The 17056-nt window shown below is 35.1% G+C and overlaps 3 protein-coding genes across 3 annotated transcripts; all 3 read left to right on the top strand.

Annotated features, from left to right (window-relative positions):
* The first annotated feature begins 2541 nt into the window (after positions 1-2541).
* Positions 2542-4473, top strand: LOC103137805 (uncharacterized). The gene is made up of 5 exons (XM_016671238.1): positions 2542-2588; positions 2743-3135; positions 3615-3767; positions 3868-3926; positions 4033-4473. Exons 1-5 carry the CDS (start codon positions 2552-2554, stop codon positions 4165-4167), a joined length of 777 nt encoding a protein of 258 aa, XP_016526724.1. The 5' UTR covers positions 2542-2551; the 3' UTR covers positions 4168-4473.
* Positions 4474-7776: 3303 nt separating this feature from the next.
* LOC103137794 (uncharacterized) lies at positions 7777-9613 on the top strand. Its single transcript, XM_007551725.1, has 5 exons — positions 7777-7868; positions 8005-8394; positions 9021-9164; positions 9256-9314; positions 9469-9613. The coding sequence occupies exons 1-5, from the start codon at positions 7832-7834 to the stop codon at positions 9595-9597; spliced, it is 759 nt and encodes a 252-aa protein (XP_007551787.1). The 5' UTR covers positions 7777-7831; the 3' UTR covers positions 9598-9613.
* A 4554-nt stretch (positions 9614-14167) lies between these two features.
* On the top strand, positions 14168-17043 carry LOC103137793 (uncharacterized). Its single transcript, XM_007551723.2, has 5 exons — positions 14168-14526; positions 14677-15066; positions 16241-16387; positions 16483-16544; positions 16704-17043. Exons 1-5 carry the CDS (start codon positions 14490-14492, stop codon positions 16824-16826), a joined length of 759 nt encoding a protein of 252 aa, XP_007551785.1. The 5' UTR covers positions 14168-14489; the 3' UTR covers positions 16827-17043.
* Positions 17044-17056: the final 13 nt, after the last annotated feature.

Below are 17056 nucleotides of genomic sequence, written 5' to 3'. Positions count from 1 at the left end.
ACAGGAATGACCACAGACCACAGCTAAAACTAATAATTTGTTTCTGTACATCTAATAACTATTTTCATCATTGTTCTGCTTATCTACACAATCCAGCCACTGTGTGCGTACAAGAAAAGCACATAAAAGCAAACCAACAACGCTGCCTTTTTATTCTTTAAAATCAATTATGTCTCTTGGAACATCCACTGTAGCCACACTTGCATCAGAAAAAATTATACTTAAAATAAATCTAACTGTTATTTACCTGCATATGCTGTTTGTTGTTTAGGTTTCTTTAAGTTTTTTTTTCTTTCCACTGGGGCATTGTTCTGTTTCTTTTTCTCCTCTATTCCCATTTCTGTCCTTTCAAACCTTTTCCCCACCTTTTTCCCCAGTCTTCTCCTTACCTATTCATCTGTGTTCATTACAGTTGAAATAAACCCAGAAAAATTTATCATAAAGTTTTGTATTAAATGGAGCATCATGGCGAAAACCGTAATATTCATATTGTGAAAGTAAATTTATTAGGCCTCACCTTCACACTCAGACAACAGATTTGAGTGTCATGCTGCTGGACAGGACCGGCAGTGAAGAGTAACAATGATAATAATAAAAAAGAAAATAATTTCAAATTTGTGGAAATTGAATAACTATTTGTGTGAGAAATCAAAGCATTATTTTCATATTTGTTTAAGTTTTTTTTATTTAATATGGAGTCGGGAGAAATGGTTTTTTAAAGATGGTTTTTGGTGTATGAACTTCTCAAATGTAGTTTCCTACTAGTTTCAAGTGAACGTGTCTTTGCCCTTGGGTCTGAATAGGGAACTGCTAAACCAAGTTGCTAAACCAACCAAGTTGCCTGATGTATGTACTCATCAGTCCATTTCTGTCATGAAAACATCCCTAACGATGAAAATTTAAGAAAATGGACTTACCTAAAAGATGTTGAGTTGACATCAATAGACTGGCACTGGGCTGCTCTGGTGTAATTTCTCCCAAAGCATTGGAACCTTGGGAAATATCAATGTAGTAGGCCACTCTATCAGGATAGTGAAGAAAGTGGACATATTTCTGGTTCTATTCAGGTAAACAGTATCTCTATGAGCAATTTGAAAGAAATGCTGGTCAGTCAGTATAACCAGGATTTTGTAGAGCACCAGTTCAATGAGCATGCTGAAATGTCTGTAGAAGACAAACAGTTCATGGACATCATGTCAAAGTCAACTGTGCTTAAAGATGGTCACTATTACTTAAAGTTACTCATTCATAATCCTGAAGTAAAAATGCCCAACAACAAACAGGAGGCCCCGGAGAGGGTGCAATGTGCCGTATGTTAAAACAGTTTCATAAGGATAAGGTATCCTTTGAAGAATACAGACATGCATAATGTTGATACGTAAGGGAATTCAGAAATTATACCACAAGATCTGGTGAGACATGAGGAACAAAAGGTGTGTTATATAAGTCGTGGGGTTTATCACCCCCTCAAGAAAACACTGCAAGTTGTTTATGATTGTGCTGCAATGTTTGCTTTAACAAATCACTGAACATAGAGCTATTACAGGGACCGGTTTTGACTAGCACATTATGAGGTGTGCTCTTTCGGCAGGGTCCTATAGCCTTAATGACAAACATTAAAGGGATGTTCCACCAAGTCACAGTAGCTGAGGAACACAGACCCTGCTGGGAGTGATTGTTTGAACACAGTAATTTCTTGTTATCCTTAGGGCAATGGAATTGCAAACTTGTTTTACTGTATATTTTTTAAATATGTAAAGTAACAATTAAATAATTGATCTGACGTGACAGTTGGGAGCAGTGGCAGCTGGCCAACAGAGGGGGCAAGGACCCCACTGGACCACTTCTTTACTTGATATGTTCTCTCTAAAGGTTTTTTTTAAGTGACTTATCTGAATTATTTGATTTCTCTTGCTCCATTGTGTATTTCTGTCTCATCTGTAAATCAGGCAAACTTTATGACAGATGGCTGCACCATTGGTCCTTTTCCATACTGTTCCTTTTCCATAAATTCATATTTACTTTCTAATTCAAAAACTTATTTAATTTTATAAAAAAAAAGAAAAATAACATGTTATCCACTTACTATACCATTTGACAGGGTAGAGAAATAGGCCATGTTTAATTGCACCCTGAAAGAATTTATTCTCTATAAGACAAGTAATACATCAACATATATATTAGCATAATTACAGAATATTTTATGGTGAATTGCACTTTGATATGTCTTTTCCCTTGTGGTGCCTTGTAACATGATAAGTGAAGATTATTCATTTTTATAATAAAACTGACCAAATAAAGTAATGGATTTAATCTAAAACTCCTTCAGCAATTCACTCATTAACCTAAATGTGAATTTTCACAAAGCAAAACCCGAAACACCCCTAAATCCACATCAGGCCCCTAACTCAGCCAAAAGAAACCTCAGAATAAAATGTTCCATTCAAGCAGCCAATCAGCTGCTGCATCTCCTTTCATGGAAAACTCTGCGTCATAACGTCTGCAGATAAAACCTATGAAACTGTCACTTAGATCCAGGTCAGCGTCAGTCATGGATGAACTGCTGAAGATTCTCATTGTTCTCTCTGGTAATTTTAAGATTTATCAATATATAAATAACAATAACCACGTTTATTTCCAAAACCTAAACTATGTTCCCAATTTAAATATCTTAAATGTTTAAGCTTTAAGCATGGAGTAATATTCACATGCTTTTTGTTCTAAATGTATTTTCTTTTTTAGGGCTTATTTCCTGGAGTCGTTGCTCCATTTCTGATTCAATGTTGGAGACGATTGTCCAGCCTGGAGACAACATCACCATCTACTGTGACTGCAAATTGTCAACTGGAATATATGTAGCTTGGTTCAGGAACTGTTCCCATGAATACCAGCCGACTCTTGTTGTAGATTGGAAGAGCTCTCTTTATGAAAGAGAAATCAGATTCCCTCGCTTTAAATTTGTGAAGAATGAGTCGTCCAACTCCTATGACCTGATGATCATAAATGTCACTTATTCTGATGAGGGACTTTATTACTGTGGAACTGTTGAGACAAAGGTGGAGAAAGATGAAAACAAAAATATTTTCTCTAAAGAAGCTTACGTCTATGGGAACCTCACCACAAAGATCACACTGTGTAAGTATTCTTTCTAATTATATGATAGTAATAACAGTGCTTCTGGAAGAATGATTATTTTATACAAGTGAATAAATGTATTTCCCATTGAAGCTTAGCATCATTAAAATAGTATCAATTTCATGTTTCACCTAAACATATTTTTGCTGTAAAGGTAACATTTTGAAAAAACAAAAAGAACATTGTTGAAAAATTTTTCAAGTGCTTTGTTAAAGAGAAAGATATGCTTTGTGCATTTACAAAAGTAAGTGCATCTGAGATTAAGAAAGTTTTCTCAAATGCCTTTCATTGTTTAGCAAATGACTCATAATTCCTGTTTATTATGATCAATTAAAGACTATATATCATCAGACTTTACTGGACCAGCTAATACAGCCATAAAAGACACCACACAGTCGATAATATATTACATTTTGATAAAACAAGATAACAGGTACTATTTCAATCTTTATGATAATTATATGTTTATTCATTTTTAGACACAGAGACTCATTTACCACATCCAAATATTTCCACGACAGTGGAGGAATGTGGTTTGTGCTGGAAGTTGCTCTTCTCTCTGTGTCCGGCCTTTTCTGCTCTCTCAGCTCTCGTCTCTGCATTTCTGGTTTACCGGCTATGCCAAAAGTCAGGTAAATGCAATTTTCATGGCTTTTCTCATTTAAAGCTATAAAACCATGATTGCTTGTTTATTTTAATTTTATTACATTGGAGATTTTCTAACATCTGCAGCAAACACCCAAGCTGATAAAAAGAGAGGAAACACTTTAAGACAAACGGAAGAAACACAGGTAACAAGAAAGACCATTCATTAATTTCTGCTTTAGAAAAAAACTATTCTCTTCAATGGTAATTAAACTTTACCAAACAGTGATGATTCTGAATATTAAATCCTAGGATGAGAATGTGTGTTATGCTGCCCTGGAAATTCATCAGCCATCACAGAGAATTAAGAGGAAGAGGACGAACCCGAGTTCAGATTTCAGCACATACTCTGCTATCAAGACATTCCAGGAGGAGATTCATATTTAACTTAGAGAAAGAACATAAATCAAAGAAAGCAATTAGACATTATCTTTAAATTTTGTTTCAACCTCTAACACAGAAATCAAACAAAAATTAGCAACTTTCACAATCACAAATAAGTCATTTTCAGACAACTTTTGACTTGATGGCTTTTAAATCTCGATCAGAATGAAGTCCTCCTTACTCGTGCATCGACTATTCCAGACATGGCTGCATGTCTGAAAGCAAATCTGTTCATCTCACCTAGACAGCTCTGACAGAAACATCAGGGACATTTTCAACAAATTATATTCTTCTGATGACTATATTTTTATTTTTATTTTCAGTAACAGTAAAAATATGTACATATTTTATTTTTTTTTTTTGGACATTAAAATAAATTTGTAGGCTCTTTCAATGTCATTTACTTCAACTTCAATTGAATTTCTAATGACCTGAAACATTTTAACCTCAGATCTTCTGACCACGTTATTTTACAACCTGCTTTGTACTGTTCACTTGAAAAAATTGCAAATAAAAGAAAAATATTTGCAAATTTTGGTGAAATTTTTTTTCTCAAATTTTCACCAAAAAATTTTGATTTTTTTTTTTTTTTTTTTTTTTTACAGTTTTAGGTCTTTCACATTTAATACAATACAAATGTACTCTGTCAACCACATGTCTGTTGATTTAATTCAGCATAGAACTGAATAGAAAATTCTTTATTATTCCACAATGGAGAAATTGAGGTGTGTAAACAGCAAAAAAAAGGCTATAAAAGCATACAGGTTATTTTCCAAAAGCATTTCTAAAATGTTAACCACAAGAACCCCCACACCCCCCCACAAAAAAAAAAAACATGAGTCACAAAAGTATTAAAAATGTCATGCTCAGATTAATTAAATTAGAGTTAGGCATACAAAAAACTGCACAATGTAACAAAAAACATAAAAAATAAAATGTTATCTCCCTTTTGTAGTAAAGGAGAGGTGGATGTAACTGCTATCTATGCAGACAATTATGCCTGGAAAGTCAGAAATATATGAACAGATAATGCTTTACGTCTTAAAGTGTCAGACATTTCACTGATACCTGCAATTCTGTGGAGTTAATTTATTAGTCTTGTGGATCTGTTAGGAAACATCACAAAATCTTACAGCAGGGGTTCCTGCAGTCTTCAGACAATCTACTAAGTCACTAAGTCCAAGTCACAGTAGTCTACTGGCAATACAAACGTACCCTGAGAGGCCTGGGAGCTTGAGGGTTCTGCGCAGTATCTTGGCTGTGCCTAGAACTGCACATTTCTGGACTGAGATGTCTGATGTTGTTCCTGGGATCTGTTTTAGCCACTGCTCCAGTTTGGGGGTGACTGCCGCCAAACTGGCCTCTGGTAGAGGACCCGAGCTCAGAGGATGAAAGAGACCACCCGCGGAGGGTGAGAAGGGAATTTTTTTATCATTATTCTTTTTTTATGTTATAGCTTCTTGTTTTGGATACTAGATGCTATAGCTGTTGACTTCCACGAACAAAGGCAAGTTCATAAAACATATTTTTAAGGGAACTGTTAAACAATAATTTCAGAAAACATCACAAAATATCTGAACAGCCTTTTAACATTAAATAATTTATTTATCAAGCACTTTAAATCTTCAGCCAGATCAAAGTGCTGAAAAGTAGCAATAAAAAGATGCATGAAATAAGGAGTCCAATGCACAAATAATAGTTGATATCTTACACTGGGTTTAAGGCCAAAGAGTAAAAATAAATTCTCAAAAAATAAGATTTTAAAACAGCTGTTGAAGGAAACTGCCTGAAGTGGCAATGTATTCCAAGGTTCAGGACCTGTGATTTAAAAAGGTCTCAATCTGAGCAGTGATCATTTCAGGCAGTTTTCTTTTCTTATTTTATGCTAAAAATAGTGGCTGATATAAAAAGGAAGCAGAGAATCAAGAACTATCCATTCCTTCATAACGGGTTCACAAGGGATGCCAGTGCCTATCTCCAGTGGTCAACGGGCAAGAGGCGGGATGCACCCTGGACAGGTCGCTAGAATCAATAACTACACATAGGAAAAAAATACCTTTAATCTACAGCTTACCACAAATTGTTCAAATATTAAGTTGATGTACACAAGATGCAATTTTCATTTGTTTCCAATTTTTCTGCTCATTTGCTTGCTTTGATCAGTGTGTGTGAGCTACTGAACTAGGTTTGCAAAAAGTTAATCATCACAATTTTCCTCAGTGAAAGACTTTCCATAAAGTGTTTTAAATAAATACTAATCTTTTTAAGATCTTATTCTGTATATTTGAAATGATATCTATATATTCTTTTGTTTGGTAGTCAATGGGGATTCAAAAATCAGCAAAACCTTTCTTTATCTGTTATTAATTATTTGCCGTCATAGTATGACTGATGTTTATCCCAGTGCCTTTTAGTTGGTGACAACAAGCTAAGAAATGTTATTTCAATCTGGATAAACTCAGACACAGAAAAGATAATTAAAGGATTTAATGACAAAATGAATAACAATTCTTTAGAAAAGAATAACAGTTCTTTGGCGCTCGGGCCCCGGCAGAAGATTTGAGCGCTGTTTGCCTTGAACTCGGGTGAACATCCCCAACGCTGATTAGGGATGCTCTCCCCCGAGGCCCGACACTGGTGGAGGAGGTCAGGAAGGATGACGTCCTGGAGAGTTGAATGATGCTGGTGGAGAAGGGGGTGGAGGTGGGTTGCGCACAGCTGGAGAGCGGCTGCTGGCGTGGGTGTGGATCCTTATAAGCGGAGCTTGATTGATTGATGATTGAACACGCCGGGTCCAGGTCCAGCGCTGGGGTAGGAGGCGGAGAGCATGACGCAGCGATTGGGTGGAGCAGGTGAGGCAGAAGTTTTCCAGCTTGAATTTGCGCTTAAGCTCCATTTCCAACTGTAAAGGAAATAATTTTAAAAATCACACTGTACAAGACAGAACTGTTTAAAGATCTTGTTAGGAATTAGTTGTAAATAAACCTTAAATCCACTTAGTTTATAAAAGTCTTGGAGGAAATTGAACTATTTGGAATTTCCAAAACATTTAGTTTAACTTGTCGAAGATTAGATTGGAAGTTTAGAGAGTAAGATTAGAATAGATAATTTGATTAGTTAACTTGACATGTAAGTTCACATTCACTTCCTATTTATTAAATTTAGTTTCATACAATAAAAAATAGATACTTAGATTTGCTGTCTCATACATATATTTAACAACTTCAGGCGCACTTTTATAACGTAAAGGACAATAAATTTGAACATCATATATAAAGTATATAGCTACATTCGTAGCATTTTAGTTTGCTTTGTAGATATGTTCAGTAAAAAAAACACATAGAATTGCAGCAAACCAATGAGAAAAAAAATCTCCACAAAGAACTTCTCTCCTGAGAAAATTTCCCTGTTTTCTTGTGTTGTTCTTTTGTTGTTGTTATCAGTTCAGGATCTACAGTAAAATCTCACAGAGTAGAAACAATCGTAAAACAAAACCATCCAACTTTCTTTTGTCCACAACAACTGAAGTAAAAACCACAGATTAAGACGTGCTGTTCCACCAGCCAATCAGAAGCTGCATTTTCTGAAATAGAAAAGGTTTCACAACATCGGTGCATCCGCCAGCAAAAGCTTGAAATGGCCCTTCATCTCTAGCTCAACATCAAGCATGAACCAGCTTCACATCTCTGTGGTGGTTTGCATTGGTAATTTGAACTTTTTGTTTATTACAGGACAGTAGTTGATGGGAAATATTTCTGAATGTTTCATTCATTTTAAGTTTGAATGTTGCTCTGTTAGAATTTATCTAAAAAAGTTTTTATTATTGTATTTTTGTTTCAGGAGTTGTTTTATGGAGTCGTTTGTCTATTTCCACATTAGTAGTGGAGAAGACAGCTAGACCTGGAGAAAACATCCTTCTCTACTGTGACTGCAAAATGTCATCAGGAGTGTTTATAGTTTGGTACAAGAATTCCTCACATGAAAACACATCAACTCTTGTTTTAAATGTGAAGACTGATTTAGGAGCAGAAAAGAAATTTCCTCGTTTCAAATTTCTGAAGAACTTTACGTTTGATTCCTATGACCTGTTGATTGTGCAAGCCAATAATTCTGATGAAGGGCTCTATTACTGTGGAACTGAAGAGTCAAAGGTGGAGATGGACGAAAATAAAAACATCTGGTCAAAGATACTCCAACAATATGGCAACATCACCACAAAGATCAAACTTGGTAAGTACTTCTTTCTAATACTTCTGACTGTAAAAATTGATTATGGAAGTCTAATTATTATAAAGTGTGTAACTGCAGAAGTGTAAAACAAACTAATGCAAATAATGCACCATCACGTACCACTCACATTCAGTAGGGAGGATAGGCTGACAAAAACACTATTTGGTTGTAATAGTTCAAAATAATATTAATATTAAAATTAATAACACACATTTACTTTTTCGATAAAATGTTTCTGATTATATTTGTTTAATTTTATCATTATGACTCATTATGCTGTGAGAGAATACTGTGTGATGCTTAAAACAAAATAAAGAAAACGTCTAAGTATCTACTGGATTTGTGACTCTTATGCTGCATCGTTTACCCACAAATAAAAATCAAGACATCTTATGTCATTATCAAAAACTGTTACACAGAAATGTGGAAGATTAGGTCCATCTGTGGAAACGGTTACATCATTAGTGTTGAAGTTGTCAATGTTTTACATTAGTGTATGTCTAGCATTGGCTTTACATGATTTTCTGATTGAATATTTAAATATTTACATATAATAATAAATTTAATCTAAAGATCACAAACAAATAATGCAACATAAATTCATTGCTGCTTTCTGTTTGATACAGATTCCAGTGTTGCTCCTTCAAATAAGACCATGTCTTTTGAGGACTGCGGTCTGTGCTGGAAGCTGCTCTTCTCTCTCTGTCCTGCTGTTTTTATTTTTTCCACCTTCTTGACCTCAATTTTTGGTTTTCTCCGCTGGAAAGCAGGTGCTGGCAAAAGTATGCTGTCAAATTTACATTTAGAACGCAGTATTTTGATACTTAACTCGCACCACTCCTGTTTTCTTTTCTGCTGCAGAAACACCGCATGATAAGGAAGAGAAATGTGACTCCGTGAGACCAACAGAAAAAACAGAGGTAATTAAATAAGTTAAATAATTCAAACATCTATACTTCATGGACCTGGTAAAGTGTAGCTAGAGTTTTCTGTGATGGATCGCAATTTTTTTCTACACATATTTTATTATCTAACAATGTTGCTAACTTTGCGAATAAAAATGTTTAATTTCAGAGGGACGACATGTGCTTTGCTGCCCTGAAAGTCCATCTGGCATCTCAGAAAAAAAAGAAGAGAATGATCCACAGATCAGACTTCTGCATCTTTACTGATGTCATATACAACATGAAAATTGAAGATTAAACTGTTCTGATCTCAGTGTTTGTTAATTTGGTTCTGATTGAATGAGTGAATGAATGAATGAATGAATGAATGAATGAATGAATGACAATTGCTGCCAGGCCCATCTGTTTTTATGTGATGTGTATCAGAACTAATCCCCAGTTCAAAAGTATTTGAAATTCTTTAAAAATTTCAGTGTAAGACAGAAACCTGAAGTTTCCAAGTAAAATCTGGTCCTGGTAAGAGAACAGTGGTGGAAAACGCTGATATCCTGGAGGCAAGCCCAACATGTGTGAAGCTGACATCAATGCATGTTGTTCCAGTTCATTCATATGAAGAACTAATCCAGTTCAGAAAGGTTCAAATAAATGGATTAATATTCATAGCTGATATCCTAAGCTAAATTAGCTTGCCTGTTGCGTTGAACTATGAGGGTCAGTGACCTTTGCCCTACCCATGACCCTATTGCCAGTATACCAGTGTCCCTGCCTCTGTGAACAGATGTCACCGAGACTTGGATCTCGCCACCAGAGGGTCAGTCCTGCAGATGCGCTGACCCAGTTGTCAAGTCATCACATTTTATCTTGAGTCAGACTCACTCAAATCATTAATTTATCATTTTGAGGACACAAAAACACTGACTAACAGTCAACATAGCTAAGAAATCATCAGAGTAATTCACTTCACATGACATTGGTCATAATATTATGCCTTATCAGTGTGTACATACAGCTTGTGTGGACACATAAAACATGTTTGCAAGTTTGACCATCAAAACAAAACTATTAAATAAAGCAAGAAAACAAAGAAAATAAGTTTTGGAGTACTGTTATCTATTTATCATGTAAAGTAAAAAAACACTTCCTGGAAAGGTGACAATACAGTAATTAATATTAAATTTGTTTTCATTTTTCTTAACTCCCCATGTTAACACATAAGTTCTTCCTTAATAATGCTTAATGTATGTCTGCTGCATTTTGTGTCTTTGTTTTTGATCTCTCCTCTTTAATGTGCCTTGGACAGTGAAACTGCTGCAGTCTGAAAGTGCAGTCTGTCCTCTGCAGAAGTGTGGAGGACTCTTGTCATTGTGGATTTCCTGTTTTACTGAGCAGAGGTTGTGGTTGAAGGCTAACTTTGCTTTCAATTTTGTCTTATTTCACACATCTGCATAAACAACGAAGTTAACACATCTATAAATAAACTCAATAAGAAGTTTGTTTGATTTTTAGATTGAACTACTGCAAATGAAAGATTCACACAAAATGTTCCAGAAATAGCTTTTGAAAAGTAGTAGTAGTAGTAGTTTGTTATGAACATTAAGAAATGCATAAGATCAATAAACAGAAAAACGATATCTAGAGGCAGATATTTTCTAAAAGAAAAGGCTTTGGGAATATAAGAGCAAAGTCAATCAGGGTTGCATGAATCTTAAAAGAACCTCTCTTTATTTTGGTTCCAATTATTGTCATTTCCCTACCACACATTACATATTTTAGCTGAAATGTCTCTCTATTGTGATGCACAGAGGCTTGCACAAGTTTTCATACAGATTAAGACAAAAGTCCTTTGACTTTATATGAATAGCCAAACCTCCAGTCACTTCTGAACTCTTGCATCATGCTATGAAACATAGACACAAATTAAGAGGAAAAAACAGCTCAACAGTCTTTATTAATAGCTTTGTGCAAACGTGGTCTAATTGCTAATTAAAATCCTACATCACAATCTTTGAATATTTATTTCCTTAACCTAAAGCTTATTGCACACTGTTATATACTGCCGCCTTGTGGGTATCTTTCAAGCAACGTGGTCTGAACAAGCTGCAAGTTGCAAACAATGATGCAACGAGAGTCCTTTGTGGGATGCCCAGAGGGAGAAGTGGCAGTCAGATGTTTGTCGCTGTGATGTTTGCACCTTTAAATAACTTTTAAAGAAGTTCATGTTCACTTTCAGGGAATGACTCAATGATTCTGGTAACAGAAAGTTTAGGACTTACAGATTTTTCAGAGAGTTCTGGTTCATCCAGTCTGAGGAGACACCGGTTGAAGTGTCTGTGTGTTTGCAGTTATTTCTTTTTAATTAATTTAGATTTTTTTTCTTATTCTATGATTTTGTATTTCAAGATTGTTTTCATATTCCTTGTTATGGATGTCCAACAAAACATTTAGATGGGTGAATCAGTTGAAAGGATATTAAAACCATGTGGCCACTCTAGCCAATCTCCTCCAGCCACATGTAACCAAACGTGAACTGGCCTACATGCAAAAGAGTTCATGAGAGGATCCAGTTTGATGGTTTGATGTTGCAAAAAGACTTCAGACCTGGGGAGTGTGGACATCCCAACAACCCTGAACATACATCCAGGTGGGTTGAAAAAGTTACAGGACACACACCCTCAGGAATTTGGGGTTCAACACATCTTTGCATTTAAATCAACAATTTTAATCTAGATACAAATGGAAAAAAACAATGCTGAACAGCTAATGTCAATCCAAGTTGGGTTTTATTATTAAGGAAAAAAACTGTATCTTGAAAAATTCTAATAGAATATTTCTCTGTTCCCAAATACATCTGTGATTGTGCACACCTGTCCACATTAAAAAAATGACTCATGGAAAAAGGGAAAGAAAGACACTGACATGTCTCCAGTAGTGTATATATACAAAAAAATGGGCAATTTCAACCACTATTTTACCAACAATGAGGAGGCAAAATTTGGTCCAAAACAAAAATAAAACAACCACAGACAACACCAACTTAAAAACATTTGGGGGAAATGTTATATCACATCAATTTTTTTATGTATGACTATGGTCCTGAATTTTTATGTTATTTTTTTGTAGTTTCTTTTTTAACGTGCTATGTTTTAAGTGTTTGATGTACTTAGTGTTCTGTCTGTAATTTAACTTGACTCCTGCAGCGTGTCTTTGACTGCTTAGGAAATATACAAATAAAATATATTATTATTATGTACAGACCCTTTCCAAAGAATTAGAATATCATGGAAAAGTTGTTTAATTAAATCCAAGCATGCATACTGCTTTACTGATTTGTACATATCATATGTTTTGCTAGTTGTGCAGATCATCTTCAAATAATTACAGACCCTTTACAAAAAAGTTGAATATCACAGAAAAGTTGTTTAATTCCCAAAATTCTATTCAAAAAGTTACACTTTCAAAGCCCACAGGTTAAATGATTTCAAGTATTTGTTTATTGTTACATAATTTTGGCTTCCAGCTCATAAAACCCATGAAAACAGGAATTAAAAAAATCAGAATACTCTACTGACACACTAGTCATCTACTAAACTCAAAGCACCACCAAGTCTCATTGGATTGCTTCAGTTTGGTTCAATATGGGGAAGACTTGATACCCTTATATTGGGTAAGCTACAAAAGGTCATAGCTAAGGAGGCTATGTCCTTCACAGAATGCTGTATTGAAAGTCTAGTGGAAGGGCAAAATGTAGCAGGAGAAGATGCACCAGCCAGTGAGATGACTGTGGACTCCAACGGATTATCAAACCAAGAAGATTCTAGAATCTGGCAGAGATCCAGAAAGAGTGGAATGAGGCGGGAGTCACAGCTTCAAAAACCACCACCATCAGACGCATCCGGGAAATGGGCAACAGCTGTCGGGTTCCTCGGGTCAAACCACTTCTGAACCTGAGCCAACATAGGAAACGAGCGAGTCAACTGGGCCAAGGAGAAGAAAAGCTTGACTATTGGCCAGTGGTCCAAGGTCCTCTTTTCCAATGAAAGTAAAGTGTACCATTAAACAAGGTCCAAGGGACCAAAACCTTGGAAGAGGATGAGTGAGGAACTGAACCCAAAGTACTTGAGGTTGAGTGTGAAATATCAGTCAGGATTTGGGTGCATTGTCCACTGAAGGTGTTGGTAAACTCTGCTTTCTTAAATCCAAGGTCACTGCAACAGTCTACCAGAATGTTTTAGAGGACTTCATAATTCCTCTAAAACATTCTGGTAGACTGTTGCAGTGATGAGCTGCAGATTTCATCTTCCAGCTGGACCATCACAGTGCTTGAATGGCCATAGATCCTCAATGGGGTTCTCAAGCCCCATTGAGAATCTGTGGGGTTTTCTCAGGAGGAAAACGAAGGACACCAGATCCAACAACAACGAAGAGCTGACAGCAAGCATCAAGGAAATCTGGGCTTCCATAACTCCCAGGTAACGCCACAGGCTGATTGTTTTAATGTCACATTGCATCAAGGCAGTCATTAAGGCAAAGGGATTCCCAACCAAGTATTGAAGACTGATATGTTGTTTTAAAACAATATGTTTAAAAACAAATATTGTCATTTTTATTTCTTTCTGCAAAAACTGAGAAGTAGTTGAGGCTGATTTCTTCAGAGTATTGTAATTTTTTTAAATTCCTGTTTTTATGGGTTTTATTTGCTGGAAGCCCAATAAACAAACAAATGCTTGAAATTGTTTAAACCGTGGGTCTTGAATCTATAATCTACGAAAGTTTAACATTTTAAATGGAATTTTACTTTTCCATAACATTTTTTTTGTGGAAAGGGTCTGTAATTATTGAAAGATGATCTACACAACGAGCCAAAAAATATAATGTGTACAATTCAGTAAAGCAGTACCCATGTTTGGATTTCAGTAGACCAACTAAAAACTACCTCCAAACTGAAACCTCTCTATTCTTTGTTTTGATTGTTTTTCTTTTTTATGATAGTTTCACAAAGCAGAAACTGAAAACAAGTCACACTTCATTTTATACACCACTACCAAAATACAGACCACACAATACAATGTTCCATTCGATCAACCAATCAGCAGCAACATCTCCTTTAATGGAAAAAGTTTCACAACATCATCAGTATATCCGCAAATAAAGGCTGTGAAACTGCCCTTCAGCTCCAGGTCAACGTTAACCATGAACCAGCTACATGTCGCTCTGGTGATTTGCTTCGGTAATTTTAAATTTTAATTAATGACTGAATAGCAGTGTATGGGAAATACATAGAAAGTATTTCACGTATTTTTACTTTATACGTAATATTTGAATGTTGTTCTGCTAGAATTTATCTGAAGAAGATTTTATTACTGTATTTCTGTTTCAGGAGTAACTTTATGGAGTCACTTTTCAATTTCTACATCAGAGGTCCAGATGACTGCCAGACCTGGAGAAAACATCCTTCTCTACTGTGACTGCAAGCAGTCATCTGGAGTGTATATAGTTTGGTACAAGAATTCCTCACATGAAGACACACCAACTCTTGTTCTAAATATAAAGACTGATTTAGAAACAGAAAAGAAATTTCCTCATTTCAAATTTCTGAAGAACTTTACGTTTAATTCCTATGACCTGCTGATCGTGCAAGCCAATAATGCTGATGAAGGGCTCTATTACTGTGGAACTGAAGAGTCAAAGGTGGAACAATACAAAAATAAAACCATGGTGCAGAAGACAATCTACCAATACGGCAACATCACCACAAAGATTACACTTGGTAAGTAATTATTTTTAATTACATGAAAAGTGTAAATAAAAGTGATCATGAAAATCGAATTACCTGACAAAATATGGAGATAAATGTAGAGGAGGAAAAACAAAATCATTGAGTCTAAACAAAGTTACAAACAGCAAAATCAGCAGATGATTTTGTTTTTAGAAGTTAGAAGTCTTAGTAAAATATGATTATCTTGTTTGTGAAAAACAATTTTGCTGAATTATTCTTAAAATGCTTAGATATTTTATCAAAAAGCTCAACAATGTGAAACATCATGTTATTTATTGTGTAAATGCTGAAACAAAATTGAAATGTTTTGTGTTGTTGTCACTCTGCAATTTTTACATATGGTTATCTCAGTGTAAGAATTTTGACACTGAGATAATAGAGACCCTGGGGGAAACAGTTATGTTGATGAATATCCCCAAAGTAGTGTGACTTCATTCATATTTCACAATAAAATAAAATATAATTTTTGGAATTATTAAACTTTACTTGCAACATCTTTAATGGCTCCAGGATGCAGCTACATTCTTAGTAGTAGATAATTACTCAAAATTTATTAAAAAAAACCCCCAAAAAAACAAATAAAGACATGATGCTTATTAAATCATATACCAGCTCAGGTTTTATATCCAGTCATATTCAATTAGCTAGGTTATGTAGTTCTGGTGAGGCTTTTTTGTTGGATCAAAAGTACGCTTTGAATGCAGCAACCTTTAAGCAGGTATTAAATGTACATTTCATTGAGGCCAAATTTCAGAATTACAAATGTCTTTCCATTGGCCTGATAAATAAATATATAAATGTGGTATAAATGTTGGTTTTCATGACAAAAAATTCTTTAGAATTAACAGAAATAATGGCTTGAAAGCATCAGTCTGTGCAAAATTAGTCTATATAATGTGCTTCACTTTGTATGGAATTGAGATGCGGAAATTAACTTTTTCAGGAATATTTTAAAGAAGGTCACCTTTCCACCTCGTTAATCTTTAGCTAAAGAGTTAAAGATTTAACTCTGAGGAGATTCAAGTTTCTGCCTTGAATCTAAAAGTTTTAAGTCTCTGCTCTGACTGGTCCACCCCAAAGCAAAAATTTTACTGTCTGATATGTTGCTGAAATGAAAAGATTTCACATTAATTGATACTTTGAAAAATGTTTGTTCTCAATACAGATCAAACTGTTTGTAATTCAAATATTACCCAGACTGTGGAGGGCTGCGCTGCCTGCTGGAAGATGCTCTTTTCCCTCTGTCCAGCTCTTTCTGTCCTTTTTGCCCTCATTTCCGGAGTTACAGTTTATCTCTTTTACAAGAAAGCAGGTACTTGTGAATTTTGTCATTTTTTTATTTCGAGCTGTCATAATGACTCTTTGATCCTGAGAATTAACCTCAGCGTTTTACATTCATTCCTAAAGCTAAAAAAGCTCAAGAAAACAACAGGAGACTTGAAACAAGAAGACAAACCAGGGAAACACAGGTAAAAACACTATTTACATTTAATCTGAGTATTACAAATCAACGTAATTTTTAACTGACATATTACTAGGACAGGTTCGTGCTTGATAGTCTATCTAAAATATCAGGCCCCATCATTTGTTAATAATAATAAAAAATAAAAAAACATCTTGCATTTTAGGATGAGAATGTTTGCTACGCGGCTCTGGAAATCCATCGGCCATCACAGAGACCAAAGAGGAAGAGGAAAACCCAGGCTTCAGACTTCAGCACATATTCTGACCTTAAAACATCTGCGGTGTAGGAGCTTGACTCTGAACTCAGAAGTTTTAGTCCTGAACAATAAGTACCAGTTATATTATTTTTCCCATTCCCTAAGAATCTAACAATATATTTCAAATAAAAGTTAAGTGTTTTTCAGAAAACTTATTTTTGTTTTTTAACAATAAAATCATTGTACATCATCCCAGACTTAGTTCCAAAACATGTCTAAAGGCATATATGTGCAAAATTCATTCAGTTTATATATATATA

The sequence above is a fragment of the Poecilia formosa genome, unplaced genomic scaffold (genome assembly GCF_000485575.1).
Source record: "Poecilia formosa unplaced genomic scaffold, Poecilia_formosa-5.1.2 Scaffold43, whole genome shotgun sequence".
NCBI lineage: Eukaryota > Metazoa > Chordata > Actinopteri > Cyprinodontiformes > Poeciliidae > Poecilia > Poecilia formosa.
This window is presented reverse-complemented; position numbering and strand designations above follow the sequence as displayed.